This window comes from Buteo buteo, chromosome 16 (genome assembly GCF_964188355.1).
Source record: "Buteo buteo chromosome 16, bButBut1.hap1.1, whole genome shotgun sequence".
Taxonomy (NCBI): Eukaryota; Metazoa; Chordata; class Aves; order Accipitriformes; family Accipitridae; genus Buteo; species Buteo buteo.
The window spans coordinates 22,445,364-22,465,826 of record NC_134186.1 but is presented as its reverse complement, the minus strand read 5'-3'; the positions used below and the strand labels follow the sequence as shown (position 1 = coordinate 22,465,826).

The following is a 20,463-nucleotide window of genomic DNA, read 5'->3' as shown; positions in this document are numbered from 1 at the left end:
AAGGAAGTTTTAAACCTCTTAAGTGATTTGCAGAACAGCCAGTGGAACTGGAATGCGGGAGATGTCTAAATGGTTTGTGAACCTCGCTAAAGAGGAGGGAAGCAGCATTTGTGCACAGCTCTTAATGCAGCATGTAGGTTGCATTCCTCATTATTCGTCCCCGTAGTAGCTCGCAGGCTGCCATCTGGCAGATGTGTTCCTTTAGATCGATTCCTTTGCTGCTTAAAATACCAGTTTCAAATCCTGGCTCCACCTGGCTATTCAAATCAAAGGCTACACTTTTTAGGAAGGTATGCTCTGTTTATTTCAATTTTAAGTGGCAAAAGAGTGATCATAATGAAATAAGTTACAGGGTGGCAGCAAGAAAGTATGCCTGACCTGTAGTAATATCTGTAATAATAGATAAAGGAAGATACCATTATCTGATTTAAATGGATTAAACTCTTCTCTAGATATGTACCATGTTCAACTAAATAGGGTCTCCTCTCTGCTCAGGGCCCAAATGTGGCCTTTCGTTCCCTACTACAAGTAACAAATTACCATTTGCTATTACCATTTGCTCAATTCAGGTTCCCCACCAGCATGAAATTTTCCTCTCTATTTAAAGGCAGCAAGTCCATAGATGTTAAAAAAAAAAAAGGTTGAAAAGCACCCAAGCCATGGTGACACCCATAGTGATCACAAATTACGCAGTGCATTTTAAAACAGAAATTAAATGAGAACTACCATTTATAAGGAGGAATTGCTGCAGTAGAAGCTATTGCTGATCTGTAATGTAGCAGCAAATCAAGGGTAAATATCAACTTCAGCATTAGTCACCCTGAGTAACTGTAGCCTCTCATTCAGGTCTGTACTAGCAACCTTACATGCTACAATAACAAGAGACACAAAGTTAGATAAGAAGAATTCCCAGGACAGAAACTTTAGAAGGAGGAACAAGAATATGCAGTAAAAGCTTATACCATAAAACACAGCCTAACTTTCCCTCCAAATTCACATGGTTTTCATCTTTCAGTGATAACCTTTTTTGTAAAGACCAGTCAGTTATGAAATAATTCCTCCCAGGAATAAGCAGCAGAACAAAGACCCTGTCTGTGCCCTAAGAAATGGCTCTATGAACAGGAGGTATCCTCCAGATGATCTCCATCTCAATTTTTATTGGACAGTTGGGAAGCCTTCCTCAACATTCAGCCTTTTTCGTATTTCTTCCCATTATTTCTAGTCACACGTCACCAAAACTGTACATACAACTGCAAAGCCTTGAAGATTCAAACTTACTTTCTGAGGCTCTTCACCCATAATACACTAAGTAATGAACAGCCATCTACTTAACCAGCTCCCTAGGACAGACACTTTAATAATCAGGAACCCTAGTTCCCATTTTACATTGGGCACATTTCTGTCAACATTGGCTGCTACTCAGCGTGGTCATATGGATGATGACAGCAAAATGTATCACATGAGATTTCTTGCTTAAAATACTGTTTATTCACTATGAAGCACTATGGAATAATCTGGCCTTCAGGAAGATAATTTATTAACAGGTGAATGTTCATTCCAGTTGGTGGAGAAACTGGAACAGTGAAGGAGGAGTTTTCACAAACCGCCCCTACCCCACTGCTCTCTTGAACTTCAGCCTTCACTCTTCATTGATAATAACCTCATTGTGAAATACAATTTTTTTTCTGCCAGCCTCTTTACTCAATGCATCCATGATGTATGCCACAAAACGTATACCACAGTTTGCACAGTTGGCTTGTTTCATACTGCTGCAATTTATATACTAAAATAAAAGCACTGATAGAAGAACCAATATAAATCTCCTAAATACATTACTGAAACTCAAACACCTGCTTTATTGCATACAAGAGATAATGATCAGATGCAGTGCCAGATACATGAGCAATACCAGTAACTGATGAATTTATACCTGCAGTACATTAACTAAACCGAAATTTGAAGAGGGTAGGAGATTCCTTAACTTTCACCTTTTCTAGTCAGGCACTCTATGTTTAACTAGGCAAAGAGACAACACCTTATACACTTAGGCCACCAAATCTCTAAATATAATAATGAAAAATTATCCTGATAGACTCTCAGGACTAGGTAACAGCCTAGATCTCCACCAAAGCACTGCAACGTGTACGCTGTACACCCCAGATCCACTAACAATACATGCGTTATAACTTAAAAAGAAGACGGATTAGAGATTATACTGCACTGTTCAGACAAACAGTGATCATCCAGGGTAGGTAAACACTGATTCTTTGGGAGAGACAGGCTTCTGGGACCAGGACCAACATGTTCTCTCCCAGCAGGATGGGCTGCTCAGGCAACACCAGAGCAGCCTGGAGAACTGCCAACGGAGCCGCTCACTGCCCTGCTGCAAGTGCACTCCGAGGAGCACGGCTGAGAGCAGGGCCAAAGCTCCTGCCTGGTCTTCCCCTGCTCCAAGGGCTGAGCAGCCCCCAGCAGAAATTCAGCTAAAGCCAGGGGGATAATCAGCGGGCAAACAGTTGAATTAACCAAAGAAGAAAAGAAAAAAAAAATTCCCAGTAAGGCCCAGAATTACAGTTAGGAGAGACGCTAGACCAATCCCTTCACAAGTCCTAAAAGGAGTCAGAACTAAGCAAGGCCAGATGCAGCCAAACCGGCCTGCCAGGATCCAACAGAAATTTTTGTTCGAGTAAGGACTGAAGGATTTGGCCTCACAGTCTAGTCCTGCCTTTACTTGTAAATACACAACTCCCTTTAACTTCAGTGGGAACTGCACAAAGGCAGAACTGGACTATAAATATTTAGAATTCGAGTTAGTTGGTGAAAAAAAGGACTCGGGTGTATTTTGTTTTCTGGTTCTAGGCAGCCAGAAACAGACCTGGAAACATAGCCATAAAACGTAACTCTAGATAACTGGGAAACAAAGACTGATACTTATGCAACATAAAACGCTAAGCAAGCGCTATGTGTTGTAGAGTATTTCGAAGTGCTTGCATTTACCATTAGCCCAGCAAATCCTTAACACTCGGAGAGTAGCTCTTTTAAAATGATTAATCTCAAAGTTGTACAGATTGTACGAAGATTAATAAAAATGAAGGTTTTACAGATGAGAATGTGTGACGAAAAACAGAGCAGCTTTAGAGAGTTGTATCAATCTAAGTGGTTATAAAAAAACTCATAAAAGATGACACTCTAATCTGAATATTTTAAAAAATAATCAAGCTGCAATTTCTCTCTCACACCATTTTTACTTTGCTAAACTGAAATTGTCTGTCTAATGTATAAAGCAGTTACAACCTAATCTGAAGAGTCAAGCTTTTTATTATTATTTCATAAACCAAAAAAGGGAAGCTTTAGGGCATACTGAGGAGAGTTAGAAAATTTCAGATGAAACGTGAATACACATTGATTCATGAGATTCAGACTTGGAAGAATAAAAAAAGCCAGAAAGCAAGATTACATAAAACAGGCACCACATTAAGCATCAATTTAATTGTGTTTCAATGCAGGAACAGGAATTTTAGGGTTTAGAAACAGAGCCAAAAATGAGGCAAAGTGAGGGTGTGGGCTAGTCCCGTTGATAACAGAACATAAAGGAAGAGAAGTAGAGTTAATTCCCTCTGCTAAAATATTTACCATCCTAGCACCCTGGGAAAAATATGTATGGAGACAGCAAAAAGATTCTGATTAGTTATATAGAAGATCATGTTTCTGCCTGTTTTTTGTCTAATACCATTACAGAGGGTGGAGTATAAAGCTGCATTTTTATCTGCACTTTCCAAGGCAAAGGAATACTAAAAAATCTGATTTCACAGATTACAGCCCTTCTGCCATCTTCAATGAGAAAACCAGCTGGTTGATGAAAGGAAGGCACTGGATTTTCAGGGGACCCTAGTCTCTCTGACTTCAATAGTCCTTGTTTGGTTTGGGTTTTTTTGCCATTGACCTGAGTGGAATCAGGATTTCACCCAACACTTCCCTTCAAAATGAGACCCTCGGCCATCAGTGGGAAAGGGGAAATTCAGTATTAGAGACAATAGGTCATTGTCCATTTCCAATTCACCTTGACTGCAGAACTGAACCCAAGTAGGAAGTTTTGCACCTCCAAACTTTACTAATAATATCACCAAAGCTAAACAGAAAAACCTTCACAATTCACTCCTAGACAAAATGTTTTCACTGTTTTGTTTTAGATGCAGTTTTAATAGTGTTCTACAGAGATCTTAACTTATTTTCCTTCCAGTGAGCCTGAGCAAACAGCAACAAGTACAAATTTCCGTGGAACATGCTGACTATTTAACACCCAGGCAAAACCAAAAAGGGAAAGAAACAAATTTTGTTTAGTTACATACTCCATTTCAGATGACTGTTGGAAATATGGATCAAAACTTTTTACTCCAGCAGCTGAAGAGACAACTATGCAATATTTCTGTTAAGTCTTGCTGTTGGGTATGTGGCTACACTTCTTGTCTACCATGCCATATCATTTCCTGCTTGGTAGGTTATTTCCATGTCACTTTTATATAGAACCCATCAAAATATCAAGGAGGGTTTTATAGTCAGGAGGTCTACCTCTACAAGACTATGAAGGAAAACAGTATTTTCCACATTGAACAAATCAGAAAGCAACGCAAAAATATTAAGGACAGAAACTGAAGGGAAAGGTGTCCACTAATGTGGGACATCCATTTTGAGATGTCTGGGACCTGACTTCTCAGGGTAATAAGCAAAGGACCCACTGACTTTCCTGAAACAGTATAAACCTGATCTCAGCTGCTCCAAGCAAAATACCACAAAATGGGGAACAAACCATTAGCAAACAGCCTGAAGAGATAAAATCCAGTCCCACAGTGATGTTCACTGCCTTAACCATGAAGCTTTCCTTTCAGATCCTTGAAGCTGCCAGTTTGTATGACAGTTCTCGCAGACAACAAGCCAGCCCTCCCTCTTGTCTACCCAAAGTTCAGAAGGTGACAGAGAAGTCCCTGGACAAACAGGCAACACATAATCAACGCACTAGCTCACAAGGCACTGTTCTTCCCTCACAGGAGTTATAAACACAACTTGAGCTCAATCTTTGGCATTCAGAACCTAAGTGAAAATCTACAACACAGATTCAGGTCACTTGGACTATATGGTAGCAGTAGTGGGTTGTCTTCTTTTCCAGGGCCAACTCCTTGCAGAGAGAAGCTCAGTTTGGGCCATCAGACCTCCTTTTGGTTTGCCAGCAAGTAGAAACATCTAGAATTCACGGCTGCAGCCATTTCTATCTGCTTCCCCATCTACACCTCTATCCCCTTCTCCTGCCAGTCTACCATGTTGTTGCACTCTGCCAGAAGACAACATCTCTGTTCACCTTATGTGTCTCTCTCCACCACTTAGCAATGGCTGGCCAGGCAATCTGTTCCATACCTTTTACTGCCCACTTCTGCTTGTCACTCAGGCCATGTCTTCTGCAGTTCCCTAATACTTACACCTACTGAAAGCACTCAGAGACTAAAACCCCCCGAGATGAAGAAACTTCTTGCCCTCCGTTCCAATATCTGACATTAAAACATCCAGGGAGGAAAAAAACACTCAGGAAAAAAGCCTTCTAAGGCCTTAAAGCCATAGGCTGAAGCAGGGTCTCAGCAGATAAAGTCATCTGATAGTTTAGACGCCAGGCTCTTGCTTCTGATCACACACAAACAGGACTGTTCAGAAGCTTGCAACTCAACGGGAATGATTTTCACAGTCAGTGAAAAGGACACAGCTTTGGCCACCTGACAGTACTCCTTGCCAAATTTCAAACTTTCAATCTGCAGCGAGGAGATTCTGGAGCTGATCCGTCAAATATTGGCAAGAACGTAAACAGCAAAAAACAGAATCCTCTCAGATAAACTGCTAGATAACTTAAGCATAGAAGCTGTTAACTAACTCTACCCAAAATGCATGGCAAGAGCTTCATTTCAGTATACTAAACTTACGCTAAACGTGAACCCAGAAAGCAAGCTACTGAGCTGGTCTACTGTCAAGTATAAAGTGTATGACCATAAGTTTCATATAATTGCAGAGTTCTCTAACTATTTGCAGAACTTACTGGTAATGTTTTCTTCCTTCTTATAATGTGCAAAAGTCTTATCGAAGCCAGGAAGAAGTGCTGGGCAGAACTCAAGGCAGGGAGCTAAACAAGGACTGTCATCGTTGGACAGAACCTAGAAGCTCCATATTTCAACAGAAAGATTGATTCCAAAATTCTTAAATTACAACTGCAAGATTGAGAAAAGCATCTGAAATACTAAACGCCTGGGAATCACTTATGAACAGTTCATATATTTTAAAGATGTAAATCTTGGGAAGAATACCTTATGTTCATGGCAACTGAGATTGGAGGTACTGTGTATTGTAACTCTCAGCCAGAAAAGACAGATAACTATTTTGGCTCATATTACCAGTGATGAGGCTATGTCTAGCACTGATTTTCCACAGATTCTACAATCTTGGCCTATACCAAAACTTTCAGCTTTGTTTTACCATAGATCATTCATCTTGATTTCTTCCCCCCGCCCCCCCGCTTTCATGCATCCTAGGTCACATACTTTACACTGCTAACAGTCTGACTCCTGGACAAGTAAGAAGCCATTTATTTTGTTCAGTACTCCTTTAATATTTCTATTGTGTCGTCTTTTTTTTTTTTTCACTGAGTTCCCCAAAGAATAACCTCTTCCTCGCTTTAATAACTTGGACCTCGGTCAAGGTTGATGTGTTTCTCCATTTTGCAGGATATTTTCTTCAGAAGAGACAAAACAGTGTCTAATATTGCAATGACTGATCTTTAAAGGGTACAGTTTAAAGAGGAAATCAAAAACACTTACAGCAAAAAAAGAAGTCGGAAATAACCTTTACAAAGAGAGGATCGGCAGCAAAGACACCGAACTGTACACAACGGTAGGATTTGGGGATCTCCTCTAACCACAAGAGAGCTCCTTGACGGATCTCTTCAGGCTCAATTCTCTCGTTCATTTCAATACAAATAGTTTACAGTGCTGCTATCTTCTCCCTCTAACCTTCAAACACCATTTGCGAATGAGCGAGAAGCAGACCCTTAGTATTTTTTCCTTTGTGATGCTGCAGCACTGCACACAAAGTCCACCCTGAACAAGGTTTTCACATCTATGGACAACCACGTGGAAGTATAGATCTGTGCGGGCTTTTCTAGACTTCTGTTGTTCACTTGAGACTGCACATGCCTGGACACCGAGAACATTTCAACGCAAGTTGGCGATACCTACCTTCGGTAGGGGAGTTTTCGTAGCCAGTTATCTACTGAGGGCAGAGCAGGCCATCTTTGGCTTTCTCTTGGCCAAGATCAAGGGTGGACCTTTCGCCCGCGGCAGCGGTGGCAGACCCAACGAGGTGAAGCCACGCTGCTGCACCAGCCCAGCGGCTCTCGGCCCTCCCTCACGCTCCCCCGGGCGCGCCACAGGGCGACTGGCCGGGAGGGAGCGGGACTACTGGGGGCAGCGGGCTGCCGCCACCGGCACCCCGGGCTTCGCGCCGCCTCGCCGGCCCCTTCCCCCTCTCCCCCCGCAGCCTGCCGGCCTCGCCCGCCGGGCCGGCCCCGGGGGAGCGGGAGGCCGGGTGCGGGCAAGGGCGCAGGCCCGGCGGCGGGAAGATGGCGGCCCGGGCCCGGGAGCCGCGGCCCCCCCCAGCGGCCGCCACCCCGGCGGGGCCCCGCGGCGCCTCGGGGCCTTCCTGCCCGCCCAGCGGCAGGAAGCCCCGCGGGGGAGGCGGGCCGGGAGCCTCTTCCCGGCAGGTGGGAGGGCGACAATGGCCGGGAGGAAGGAAGCCGGGAGGCGGCAGGGCCGGGACACAGGACGCAGGGCCTGGCGAAGGGAGGGAAAGGGAAGAGGGACGCTAGGAAAGGGGCGACAACTCGAGGAGGAGAGCGCCGAGGGGCCGCAGCTGCCCCGCCGGGACCCGGGGACGCCCCCCACCCACCCCCGGGCCGGGTCGGGTCGGTCCCGGCGGAGCCCCGCGGGGGCAGAGCGGGGCGGCCCCCGGGGAGCTTCGCCCCTGCGGTACCTGCCGCCCGACTCGGTGAGCCCGCAGCAGCCGGCACCCGGAGGCCTAATGGGGGTTATTACAAGTGTCTTTAAAAAGAGCGTCAGCTACAGCCAGGGGACTGTCGGAACCGGTCGGTATCTTTCCGTGCTAGTGACCGGCTTCGAGTCGTAAAATAGGAGATAAAGTTAGCTCAGTAACACAGCTACGCTGGGGCAAAAGATAAGAAAAGGATAAAGCACCTTACCCCTTCAGTGTGGATCCCAAGTTCATTTGATTCCATGTCATGCACTCAAGCTGTGAGGTCATTTGGTATAAATTGTCGCTGTTGTGAAAATATGTAGAATTAGAACTAAAATGGCAGCGATCGAATAAAAAACAATACGTCAAGACAGCAACATTTTCTTCGCTATTGTTTTTAAATATATAACGGTAGAAAGTGAAATTATTTTACATAATCCCTTTTATCGATGTATTGTGAATTAACAAAAAAAAACAAAAGGAAAGGAAATAGAAGAATGGCTGTGGATTGAAAAGTCCCTTTGAATCTGCAAGCCTGTCAACTTGCAAATAGCTGGAAGCGGAGACACAAAACTTTTTCCTTACAGAGCAGTAATATCCGATATTGGCACACTGAAATTAACGAAACGAATATAGGCAGCCTGGCGGGCTAACGAAGCGGATTATCTGTTTTAAAAAGGCAAATCTGTTAACTGTTTTAACCAGGAGTGTGAGAGACCACGTGGCTAGCGGAGTGAGGCAGCTATCGTGACTCGTGATGGATGTTGCCGCGCAGAGGGGCTTGACAAGCGGGAGAAAAATGGAGTGGCCGAGCGATAAACGAAGCTCGCCGCTGGAAGAGGCTCTTTCCCCGCCGGTACGCACCGAAGGCAGCACGGACGGGGGTGGGGGGTGGGCTGCAGACCGCCGTTTCCCGACCACCGTTCTCCTCTCCGCGGCGGCGCTGGGCGGGCAGGGCCGGCCCCGGGACGCTGCCGCCGCCGCCGAGCCCCGCGGAGCCCCGCGGAGCCCCGCGGAGCGGCTCGCCCGGCCAGGCCCTCCCCAAAGCCGTCGGCTGTGGCATGCAGCCCTCCCCCGGGGGCAGGCTGCGGGGGCTCCCCCCGCTTCGGGCTCTCCCCAAAGCGCAGCTCCCCGCCCCGGAGAGCCGCCGCGGGGAGGGGGGACACACACATATGAGGAGGGAGCCCCCGGGCCTTTCAGCCCGGCTCTGTGATTGATGCCGGGGAACAGCCGCTCACAATAAACGCACGTCTCGCTGTTGATTGATTACACCTAAATTCGCTGGACTTACGCGGTGAATTTAGATCGTTCTGTTATTAGGAGAGGGTCTTTTTTTTTTTTTTTTCTTCGTGGCAGGTAGAAGCGACCTAAAAAAGTCAGATTCCAGTGGGAAGCTTTTGCATATAAAAACAAATTAAGTGACTTCAATCTCGAAGTATGTGTAATATCATTTGTCAGTATCACTGGACACTATTATTCATTAGTGTGTCTGAAGTGCTATTATGCTACTACAATGTCCTGCATATCAGCTCAGGAATTGTTAAACTCTCCTGCAGTTTCCCCATTTGCAATAGCAGTCCGTGCTGGTCTGTGCCAACTACGTTTTGCAATTCCACGAATTCTTCCTGTAATGCTGCTGTAATTAATTCCTCCAGGACCCTGATTTTTATTAGAAGTGCCCGCCCGATGCATTTACAGCAGGAGATTTCCCTTTAACTTTCTTTCGCTTGACAGTTCATTTATAAGAGCCTCCCCCACAATATCCACTTTTTCCCCTCCTTTGCTTTTTCATAAAGCAATACACTTACTCATCTTGTCACTAGCTCGCAGCCACTGTATTGCATGCCGCCTTTGGGTGACAGTCTCCAAAACAAACCGCTCCGAAACCAGCGCAATGTCCAGCGGCGAGGTGAAGCCGCAGCTCCCCGTCCAAAGCTCCCTCCTGCCCTCCCCGATTTACCGCTGCGCTTCGCTCCTGCGTTTGCAGCTCCGACAAAAAAAAACCTTACCGGCGGAGCCCGAGCTGGCTTCAGCCTTTGAAGGGAGCCCGGAGCGGCTTTCGGGCAGGCTGGGCGTCCTGTAAAGCACTCGGAGAACGAGAGCGAGGGAAAACTCCGCTCCTTCTGCTAAACCCCGCTCTGCCGCAGCCGGTCCCGCTGGCTGGGGCCGGCCCCGGCAGAGACCCGCAGCCCTCGTCCCTCCTTGCCCTCCCGCTGCAGCTGCCGTGGGGCAGGAGCCGGGGGAATGAGTGCCGGGGAGAGCAGGCGACCCGGCTCCGCACCCCACGTCACCCCGGCCTCGGCACCCCACGCCAGGCCGGGCCGCCCCCCCGGCGCCGGAGCCGAGCGTGGCCGCGTTTCAGCTGCGAGACTTGGGGAGAAGGAGACAAGTTTGACTTGAGGCCCCGACAGCGGATTCCCGCGGGATGGGCTGCGTGGGCTCTGCCCCGTCACCGGGGTGCCCACGAAGGGGCACCCCCACAGCCCTCACGGGGGCTGCAGAGAGGGTCTGGGTGATCTCTGCTGCCGGCGGTGGCCAAGGGGAGAAATTTCTTTTCCGTGGAAACTCTGAGCCCACGACCCTGCGAGGGTTTTCCATCTGGAAAAACCCGGGATTGCCCAAGCTTTGGCTAAACCCTGCGAGAGCCGCCCTGGGGCGGGAGGCGGGTGGGCGCCGCCGGGCCCCGCGCCCCGGCGAGCCCGGAGCGGGGAATGGCCACGCCGGCCAGCGTTTGCCCGAGGGCCACCGGGCAACGGCACAGGATTAAACATCTCGCATCTGACATGTGACAGAGAACAGGACATCCCTAACTCCGTTTACGCCTTGCCGTGGTTTGTTATTGACAGTACCGTGAGATGATCTCATGGAATTAACAGCTCCTCTCAAAATCTCGGCTTTGGATGAAGTCTGAATGATGAGACGGAAAGCAGGGTCTCCGGGGATACGCCTGCACTGATTCCAATCTGAATCCTTGGCCATCCAAACGGCCACAAAGAAGACACTAAAAATAACTTATTTTCATTACAGAGATGCTTTTAAAGAGAAACGAGAGGAAGAGGGGGAACATTTCTGCAACGGGGATTAATGTAAGTTGGAGTGGAATAAAAGGAAGTCAACGCTGAGCAAAAAGGGAACTTAAAAGGAAACCAGTAGTAGATCATATAGAGTTTGTTTTGGCCTGCATTGCAGTATTACCGAGTTCTTGACCTCTGCACAGAAAGAGCTATAATCTGAACCGAGACTCCTCCACTTTTAAAGTCTTTGTAAGTGTGACTCACAGTAAATTTTCAACATCGAGCATGTTTACTACATTAAACAGCGCGAGGTAGAAAAGTTCACATCACCATTTTAATGGACCCACAAATGCTAGTCATCTAATGCACACTTGCAATCTGCGCGGGTTTGTCATCCATGTCCAGCTATCAACAACAGGCGCAGGATTCCTTGGCAGGGGAGCAGGCTGCACTATAAACAGAGAGCAAGTAGTTGCCGAGGCGAGAGATTTCAGAGATACTTTTGCTTCCAGTATAGGAATTACGATCCTTGAACCGTTTCTTTCAAGCCGTCGCCTTCCCGGCTGCTTTGCCTTGGTACGGGAGAGAAGGCGATGCTCTTCGGCCGCAGGCCCGCCCCGGTACCCCTCGGCACTGCAGGGGGGGCTGGCAGCAGCCGGGCCGGGACCTCTCCCGGCCGAGGGACCAGCCGGCGAGCTGACGGGGAAGTAGAGCATCAGGTCGGGGGGGGGATTCACTCCTGCCTCTCCAAGCGGCTGCTGTCTCTCTCCACCTCCGCTTGGGGAAGAATTGCCCCCCCGGGTCGCGTTTCGGCGCTGAGAGACCCCAGACGGGGGATGAAGGAGGGATGGGGCCCGGCGGGTCTTGGCCCCGGGGGTGGGGGGAGGATGGACAGGGACCGCAAACGACGCCCGTCCCGGGGAAGCGCAAAGGAGAGGCGGTGCGGGGCAAACAGCGGCCGTGGCATCCCGCCGGGGAAAGAGCTCGGTTCCTCCGGCCACGTCGCCCCCTCTCCACCGCTAAAGGCGAACGGGAGCGCCTGCTGTCCTCGGCCAGTGCGAGGAGCGAGAGACGCGACGAACCTCGTCACGCCGGGGATGAGCAGCATCCCCCTGCGGGCTCGCTGCCCGCAACGGAGGCGCGCAGCGGGCACGGCCGCGGCCGCGGACAGCCTCACCGCCCCGGCCCTGCCAGCCCCGGCCCTCGGGGGCGGCAGCCGAGCCATCAGGTGTCAAAGCAGGGCTGGCAAACTTGACCTGAACTGGGAAAAGCAAAAGACACCTTCGCAAAGGAGGTGCAGAATAAATAGGGTCTTAAAATAATAATAAAGATTCTGCCAGACCAATACGAATATTGACCAAGATAGTGCGGTCCGTTTTCGGGCCGTTGGAAATGTGGCTAACAAGTCACGCCCGTGAGTTTCTGCACAGTAAGTAGTCACCCACTTTCTAGGAAGAAGACGTGTGTAGTAGGAACAAGAGTTTTTTTCCAGATGCTTTCGAAGACGTGCAGGAGGGGACGAGGGGAGGCCGTGCCCGGCTCACCCACCTGCTGGGGCTTAGATGCGGAGCAGGCTTTGTACAACGGGAGCTGCCCTCGACATCGAACAAGTTCTGCCCTGACTTACACCCCCACGCATCAGTATTGGCTCCCGTGAGGTTTAAGGGCTTAAATCCTTATCCTACCGAAGTAAGCAGTAAACCTCCCAGGGAGCAGAGTAGGGTCAAGGCTAAGGTCGGGGAGAAATCGGCCGGGACCCGAGTCCCGAAGCGCTGGGCGGGAGGTGGCCGCGTTAGGGCGATGCCAGGCCGTGCTACCCTCGTTGGAGGCACACGGAGGAGAGAGCTCTCGGCACAAGCAGCCGTTTCCTATCGGAATCACACCTCCCAGGGCCGGGCTCGCTCCACTGAAGAGGACAAGCGCCCGCCGTGCCGCCGCCGGGAGCCCCGACATGGGAGCCCCGGGGCCCGGGGGGGGCTGGGGAGAGCGGCGGCGGCTCGGAGCTGCCCTCCCCAAGCCTCCCTCCAAACCGTATTTATAGATTTCCCTGCGAGGCGAGCAATCTCTGTCACTTCAGCGCAGGAGTTCGCCCCGCCAATTATTCTGCGAGCTAATCTCTCTGGATAGGCTGCTTTCCTTCCTTCATTACCTCATTCCCTCCTTCCCTTGACGTCAACTCACGTTCATTAGCGAAGTGGCTTCTGGAAGTGACAATTTTGTTGTCCCACGTCCAGTGTTGATTAATCAGAGATGATATAACCGGCCTACAAGAGGAGCCGCTCGCGGCTTCCTTCGCGGAGGCATATTGTTTTGTGTGCGAGAGTTACTTAGCAACTCCGAGATACGGGACTGGCTCCAAGTTCACAAAAAGTTGAAGAATAAATTTGGGGAAACTTCCTTGCTCGCTAAACACGTTGTAAAACTGCAAGAGACACGCCCGGCCCCCACGCCAGATCGAAGAAAACGGGAAGCTGCGCTTGCAACGGACCCGTCTGTTGGCAAAGAGAGTTCGTGCATGGACCAAAGCTCCAGATGCACCTTTCTCCCGGCGAGGAAATCCGATAGGTTTATTGCCCCGTTTTCAATACATAACCTCCCTGCAGGCCAGTCCCCGTCGCTCCTGGGAGCCATCGGAAGGGCTCTTGGTCTTCAAGACGAAGCCCCTGGACGGAGCCGAGTTTTAATTGCCTGCCCCATTCCCGTACCACGCTCTGGCCATCGCTACTGCTCACCAGCGAGCGCTCCCGCATCTTCCCGGCCTCGGGGAAGAGCGGCGGCGGGGAGAAGGCGCAGGGGCAGGGGCCGCGCCGACCGGCTGCGCCTTGCGGGTCGGATCCTGTCTCCGGAGCGGGCCGGCTCCGCTCTGCAGCCTGAGCCGAGGCAGAGGGGACGGGTGTAGGGCGGCGGTGGAGGGACCGCGCCCGCCTCGGGCAGTGAGGGGATGCTCCGGAGCGGGTCTGGGCCAGGCTCCGCTGGGCTGCCCCGGGCACTTCGTCGCCCCCCCCCCCCTCCCCGGAGCGGATGAGCGCACCTGGGCAAATCCCAAACCCTTCGCACCGGCGGGCTCCGGGACAGGCGTGCTCCGAGGAGGCCGGGCAGCCCGGCTCCCCCCGTGCCCAGAGGCGGCCGGCACCTGCCGCCGGAGAGCGGCTGCCCCGAGGCGGGAGCAGAATGCCCAAGCCCGGCGGGGGATGCTCGGCCAGCGCCGAGCGGCGCCGGCACCCCCCGCCAACCCCGGCCCGGGAGGGCGAGGCGGCCCGGGGAAGCTCCGAGACACGGCGGGGCCCGGGGCGGAGTCTTTTTTGGTTTTGTGGGGCTTTTTTGGTTTTGTGGGACTTTTTTGGTTTTGTGGGTTTTTTTGGGTTTTGGGGGTGGAGGTGCGGTTTTGTTTTGGTTTTGGTTTGTGTTTTGGTTTTGTTTGTTTGGTTTTGGTTTTGTTTTGGTTTGTTTTTTTAACTTGTGAATCTTTTTTTTTTTCTTTTGAGAAGGGAAAAAAATAAATCTGTTTCCTTCCAGAAAGGAGAAAGCTGTTTGAACGGCATGTCGGGGGACAGAGCACGTCCGAACAACAACTCGCGCAAAAGGAGGCAAGGCAAAGCTCCCTGCCGGCGGAGGTACCTGTTGTAGGGGGTCCGGAGGAGCAGGGCCTGACTGCCCGTGCAGCTGTCGGTGGGCGTGTGGCAGCCGTACACCGGGGGAGGCACCGAGTACTGCTGGTCCCCTGCGAAGAAAGCGGCACAGAGTTAACCCCGGCGGCGACCGGCCGTTCCTCCCCCCCACGCCGCCCCGCTCTGCAGGGCCCCCTCCTCCGGCGTTTTGCGCAGCTCTAGCTCCGTGCTGGGCCTGCGGGAGGGGGCAGCGGTGCGACTCCGGAGCCGCTCCGGATTTGCCGGCCGGCCGCCAGCGCTCTCCGAGACGGGGGCCCCGCGGCCGGGAGCGCGGTCCGCACCCGCGGAGGCTGAAATTACCTAGCGAGGGCTGCTGGCTGATGGGGTCCTCGTGTTTGAAGGAGTGGTTTGTGAACTGGGCGGCGTGGTGAGACGGCGTGTGGCCGTAGCTGGGGGTCCCGTCAAACGCCACGGTGCTGTAACCTGCCGAAGAGACCGCGGCGGGGTTAGGAGGCACCTTGAGCCCGCGGGGCCACCAGCTCCCCGCGAAGCCTCTCACCGCCACGCACCCACCGCACCGCCGTGGGCTGCCGAGATACCTGGCCTTTACCGCCCCGTGCTGCCCTTCCCCCGGTGCTGCTGCCCACCGTGGGGGGGAAAGGCACGGGCAGGCCGTGCCCCTTCGTTCACTCTCCCCCCAGCACACGCACTTCGCAGGGCTGCGGGCGCGGGGAGGTCCGGGTGGGACCCCGTGGGACGCCCCCCCCACCCCCCCACCCCCCCACCCCCGCCGTGGGGAGAGGAGAGCCGGGCAGCCCGCTCCGAGGGGCGGAAAGTCGGAAGTCTCGTTCGTCTTTAAAGAGAACAGATCGGCTTCGGTAATAAAAAGGATGTTTTCATTAATTGTTGCTCATATTAAAGAGGAAGATTCCCATCTGCTCAGTGTACTCCTCTGCCGTTTCCAATTTAGAAGTTACCCTTTAATCTTTCTTACTTTTTTTTTCTTTTTAAGAGCAGCTTTCTGAAGAGTCTGCAATAAAGAGGCGGAATGTTACATGCAAAAATAAAACTCCTCCTTTCAGCGAAAATTGCTCTCCAAAATAATAAACAGCCTATTTTGTTTCCTACACCGAGCAGATTCAGATGGAAAGAGACCACCTCTGCTGACCCCGGGCCGACACGAAATCGTAAATCAGGTGCTTGGACACCAACTTTCATTAATGACTTGGAGCTGGCTAAACAACTTCAGCTAAAAAAGTAATTACAAAGTAATATTATCTCAGAGGCTTCTTGGCTCATCAGCATTTACCCCGAGAACCAAGCTCCTCCGAGAGTCACTCTTCCAAAAAACCAAAACAAAACAGAAAGTCCGACACGGGCTGGGAAAAGAAACCAACCCGACGAGGAGCGCTCCCTCCCTCACCCCGCTCTCTTAACCCGCTTATTCCAGCACGGGCATCCTCCACAGCCCGTCTGGATGTGGCGTGTGGCCGGAGGGTGACTTTGTTAGTCGAGAGGGAGCACTCGGGACTGTTTTGAGGGTCCTCTCAGTTCCCTTCGGTGCCGAGTGCTCGGCGCTGTGCAGGTCTCTGCTTCACCACCGGCGATCACAGAGGATTTCAGAGGGAATAAAATGGAGAGGCAACAAAGGGATCCGGTTGTTGCTTCTCCATTTTATTCTCTCTGCAGACAGCCTAGATCCAGCTACATTACAGGACTTAATTGACCTGCGGCGTTGCACGGGAGAAATGAAGGGAGCAATGGGGCGGAGGATGGAAAAAAAATCCAGAAGACTTTGAAACCTTCGCCTCCGCGATGATTTTAAGCTGGCCCTGAGACTGCGGGGCTGGGACAGAATTGGGACTGACTCGTCCCCGGCCAAATCTCTCTGGCATCCCCCTCACCCTAGGAGCAGAGCTCCTTTCGCGGCGATGCGAGCAGCGTTGACAGACCGGTACCTTACGGGCTCCCATCCCACAGCTGTTTCTCACTCCTTATCTCCTTCCTTAGCCCTCAGGGTAGAGGCTCAACCTTCAACTCCCTTTCCCCCATTTCCCTCTGCGTCTTTTTTAACTTTCAGAAAACACTGACACTTTCTACGTTACTTCTGGCCCGGCGCAGACTTTCGGTGACCTTCAAAACTCAGCTCGGAGCAGAACGAGGTTTTGGCCGCATTTTCCGGTGTTGCCTGACCAAAGCTTCAGGAATGTGATAAGAAAGTTGAGTTCTGAACCGAGCTGCCGATAGTGAGGTCTCTTTAATTAGAGCGTTATCAGAGCCAGGCCTGATTAAAATGTGCTGAAAATAATTGAAAGTTGTACATCTGCTGGAGAACGGGGCCTGCTGGAGGCATCCAGTTGTTGGAGGAGCCCAGCTGGATGAAAGAGGCGAACGAGAAGAGGAAAATTGGGCAGAGGTTTCAAAGCCTTAGCTTCCTAACCCCCACCCCATCCCAGGCTTGGCAGAAATGTCATCGCAGAGGCAAGGTAGCGTCTTTCCCACGGTTGGAGGAACCGGCTAAAAAAAAAATAGTAGTTCAACCTTGAGGAGAGCCAAAACTAAAACATTTTATCCAATCACGGGGGGGGGGGAAGCAACCACCGAATTCCTCCTTGCCGAAGGAGCTCACTGCGTGTTGCTGAAAATAGTTGTGGCTAAGCCCCAGTGCGGGGAGGCAGCCCCGAGCTGAAGGGACACCCCGCACCCCCCCTCCACGGGCGCAGAGAGCGGCCTGGCGGGGTGCGGGGGGAGCCGGGACACGGCCCCTGCTCCCCAGGACACAGCCCTTTCCTCCGGGGTCTTGCAGGGCCTTGATCCGCCCGACCGGGGCCGTGGCAGAGCAGAGCTGTAAGGCCGCTGGGCCCCGGCTCGGCGGGCACGTACAGGTGTGTGTGGGTGTGTGTTTGTGGGTGTGGGTGTGTGTTTGTGGGTGTTTGTGCGCAGGGCTTGCGGTGCCGCAGACCGTGCACTGCCCGCGGGGAGCCGGAGACCGAGCAGAGCTCACTGCGGGCTCCCTGTTCTGGGGTGTTAAAGGCTCCGTTTAAAGGTGGTTAAACTCAGACGACAGGATGGCGCAGGGTCGCAGCTATTTTGTCCCTCGCCCACCCGCTCACCCACCCGGGCCCAGTTTAATTCCCTCACCCTCCTCTCCACCTCCTCGTCGTTATTTCGGCCCAGCGATTACAAATCCTCTCCGATGTTTAAAATCCCTTCAGATGTCTTAAAAAAAATCCCCGGCCGGAGCTCCCTGGCCCGGCGTGCTCTGTGCTGGGGCTATGGCAGGCCGCTCCCCGCCGGGTCCCACCGCTCGCAGCCTGGGGCCCCGGGGCCTCGCCGCCGGCCCGGCGCGGCCGAGCCTCTCCCCGAGCTCCGGGGATGCTGCCCATCTTTCCCAGCACGGCCCTGGCGCCCCGCACCGCTGTTTCCGACGTTAGAACCGGGCGCCGGGCGGACAGCGGGGTCAGGGCCCGTGGGCCGAAGGCAGCAGAGCGGTGGCTCCGGGACTGCGACCCGGCACTGCCCGGGGGAGGCGGCCCCGTGGGCGGCCGCGCTGCTGAACAACCGCTTCCCCTCCGCCGCCATCGCCTCTCCCGGCTGCGAACGTCGCCTCGGGCCGCCACGCCGGCCCCGGGCCAGCTCTCGGCTGCTAGTACACAGAGCGCCCGCCCGGCCTCGGCCTTCGCTCCGGCTCCTCGCCCTGCCTCCCTTCGCCAGCCGCCAGAGAGCCGGGGGGACAACCCGAATCGCCCTCGTCCTCCCGGGGCGGTCGCATCCAGCCCCGCTCTGCGGGTACGCCGTTACCCCCGCGGCGCACAGCAAGCCCGAGCTGCGGGCTGGGCGCGGACGACCCCGCGCCGAGAGCGGCGAGACCCCGGCGAGTCGTCCCGCTCCGGCCGGGCCGCGCACCCTCCGCCCGCTCGCCCGTCCCCCGAGTCTCGGGGCCGCGACGGCCCGACACCCCCTCCCCCCCCTCGGCCAGAGCCCGGAGCCTCGCCCGGGGCCGGGGAGTTGCGGGGCAGGCGCTCGACAGCCCGCGCCTCCGGGGCCAGCTGAAGGAGGGGGAACAGGACCCGAGGGGTCTCGGGCAAGCTCTCGGCACGCTCGCCCCCTTGCCCTTCTTCCTCGCGTTTGCACCAGTAGATGTTTATACTGCAGCGTCTGGAAGAAAAACGATTAGATGATGATGATGATGATGATGATGATGCCGGTGCCACGCGCAGGGGGTGACCCACCGCCCGGCCCTGCAGCCCACGGGAATTTCCCAGGGCGGTGCAAACAGCAGCGTGTCCTGGCCACGGGGATGCTGAACAGAAACCGCGAGGCGCCCCTGCTTGTATTAGCCCGGCCTGGGGGCATTCGGCGTTCCCGAGGTTAATTCGACGAGGGGCTCGAAAGCGCTTACGTGCGCACAGCGGTTTTCGGATACAGAAGGAGGTTTGGACGGACACCCACCCCCACCCCCGCCCCCGCCGCCAAGATCTGTAGAGGGAATTGTCTCGGGGCACCGGCCCCATCTCCATTCCAGGACTTGCGCCGTCTCCGGCCCGAACAAACCTTTGCGAGGCGAGAGGCTGCTCCAACCCGGGGAGGGGGGCGGAGGGGGCTCCAGCCCGCCCGGTAGAGCCGCCCGCTGCAGCCCGCTGCCCCACGGAGGCGTGGGGGCGAGCGACTCTTGGCTCCCCAAACTCCCCGGAGCGACGTGGCCGCCGGCACGGGGAGGGAAAGGAGGCACGGAAGAAGGGCTGGCTCGCCTAACCCTGCCCGACTGCTGCGGAGAAAGGCCGGGCTCGGTGTTTACATCAAGCGCGGCCCGGCGAGGCTAAGCGGACGCCTCCGGGGGCCGTCCCCCCCGAGCCCGGGGCGCCCGGGCGCGCTGCCCTTACCCTGGTTGCGGATGGCTTGCTGGCTCTCCAAGCAGTTGGGCAGGTAGGGCCCGTTGGGGAACATCCGAGCCTGGCCGGAGGGCGGCTGGCTGGGCGGCGGGGCGCCGAAGGGCCCGTAGCGGCAAGCCCCGGCCGTGCCGGTGAACTGGCCGGAGAAGTGGACGGTGAAGGCGCTCAGGTATTGCTCCTCGTGCGGGTCCGACCCGTTCCAGCTCGGCTCCTGCTTGATGAAGGAGTGCGGCCCCAGCGAGCCGTAGGAGGCCCCGGGGGGGAAGTCCAGGACGGGAGCCCACTGCGCCGCGCTGCTCACCGGCATGGTGCAGTTGCTGTTGCTCGGCAGGGAGGGCACGGAGGGCAGCAGCGCGTTGAGGTCTCGGACATCGGAGCCCATCTGCTCGCAGACCTTCTGCCTGCCGCCGGGCAGCCAGTCTCCCCCCGGGCCGCACTTGTTCCAGGACACCTGGCCCCTGCCCGCCAAGCCGGAGGCCGGCTCCGGCTGCAGGCACCAGGCTGGCGAGCTCAGCCCTTTGGGGGAAGTTTGCTCCGCGACGCAGCTCCCCGGGTCCAGCCCTGCGGGAGCCGGCAGCAGCGACAGGGAAAGGTTGTTCTCCAGGATCGCCTCCGGGGTTGCACCCGCTCGCAGCGCAGGGCAGGGCAGGGCGGGGTGTGCGTGTGTCGGGGTGTCCGCGCGGGTGCGTGTCTGTCTGTCTGTGCGCCTGTCCGTCTGTCCGAGCTAGGGGGGCACAGCCGCCTCGCACGCCTCACCTCGGATGCCTGCTCCCCCTCAACTTTGCAAAGCTCAAATAGAGGCGCTTGCAGGGGAGGAGGAGTCAGCCACGCCGATCCTCCATTCACACAACCTCCGCCGAGGGGCTGCCCACAGCCCGCTCTGCTGAA

The 20,463-nt window shown here is 54.1% G+C and overlaps 1 protein-coding gene across 2 annotated transcripts in view; it reads right to left on the bottom strand.

The window, feature by feature from the left end:
• WT1 (WT1 transcription factor) overlaps positions 1 to 20,236 on the bottom strand; it is a 36,954-nt gene extending 16,718 nt beyond the window's left edge. For both annotated transcript variants that reach the window (XM_075047075.1, XM_075047076.1), the window contains exons 1-4: positions 19,567 to 20,236; positions 15,044 to 15,166; positions 14,694 to 14,796; positions 8,288 to 8,365 (exon numbers count right to left, since the gene is read on the bottom strand). In XM_075047075.1, coding sequence (XP_074903176.1) covers positions 8,288 to 8,365; positions 14,694 to 14,796; positions 15,044 to 15,166; positions 19,567 to 19,957 — 695 coding nt within the window. In that variant the 5' untranslated portion in view covers positions 19,958 to 20,236. The remainder of the gene's footprint in view (positions 1 to 8,287; positions 8,366 to 14,693; positions 14,797 to 15,043; positions 15,167 to 19,566) is intronic.
• Between the last annotated feature and the right edge of the window lie 227 nt (positions 20,237 to 20,463).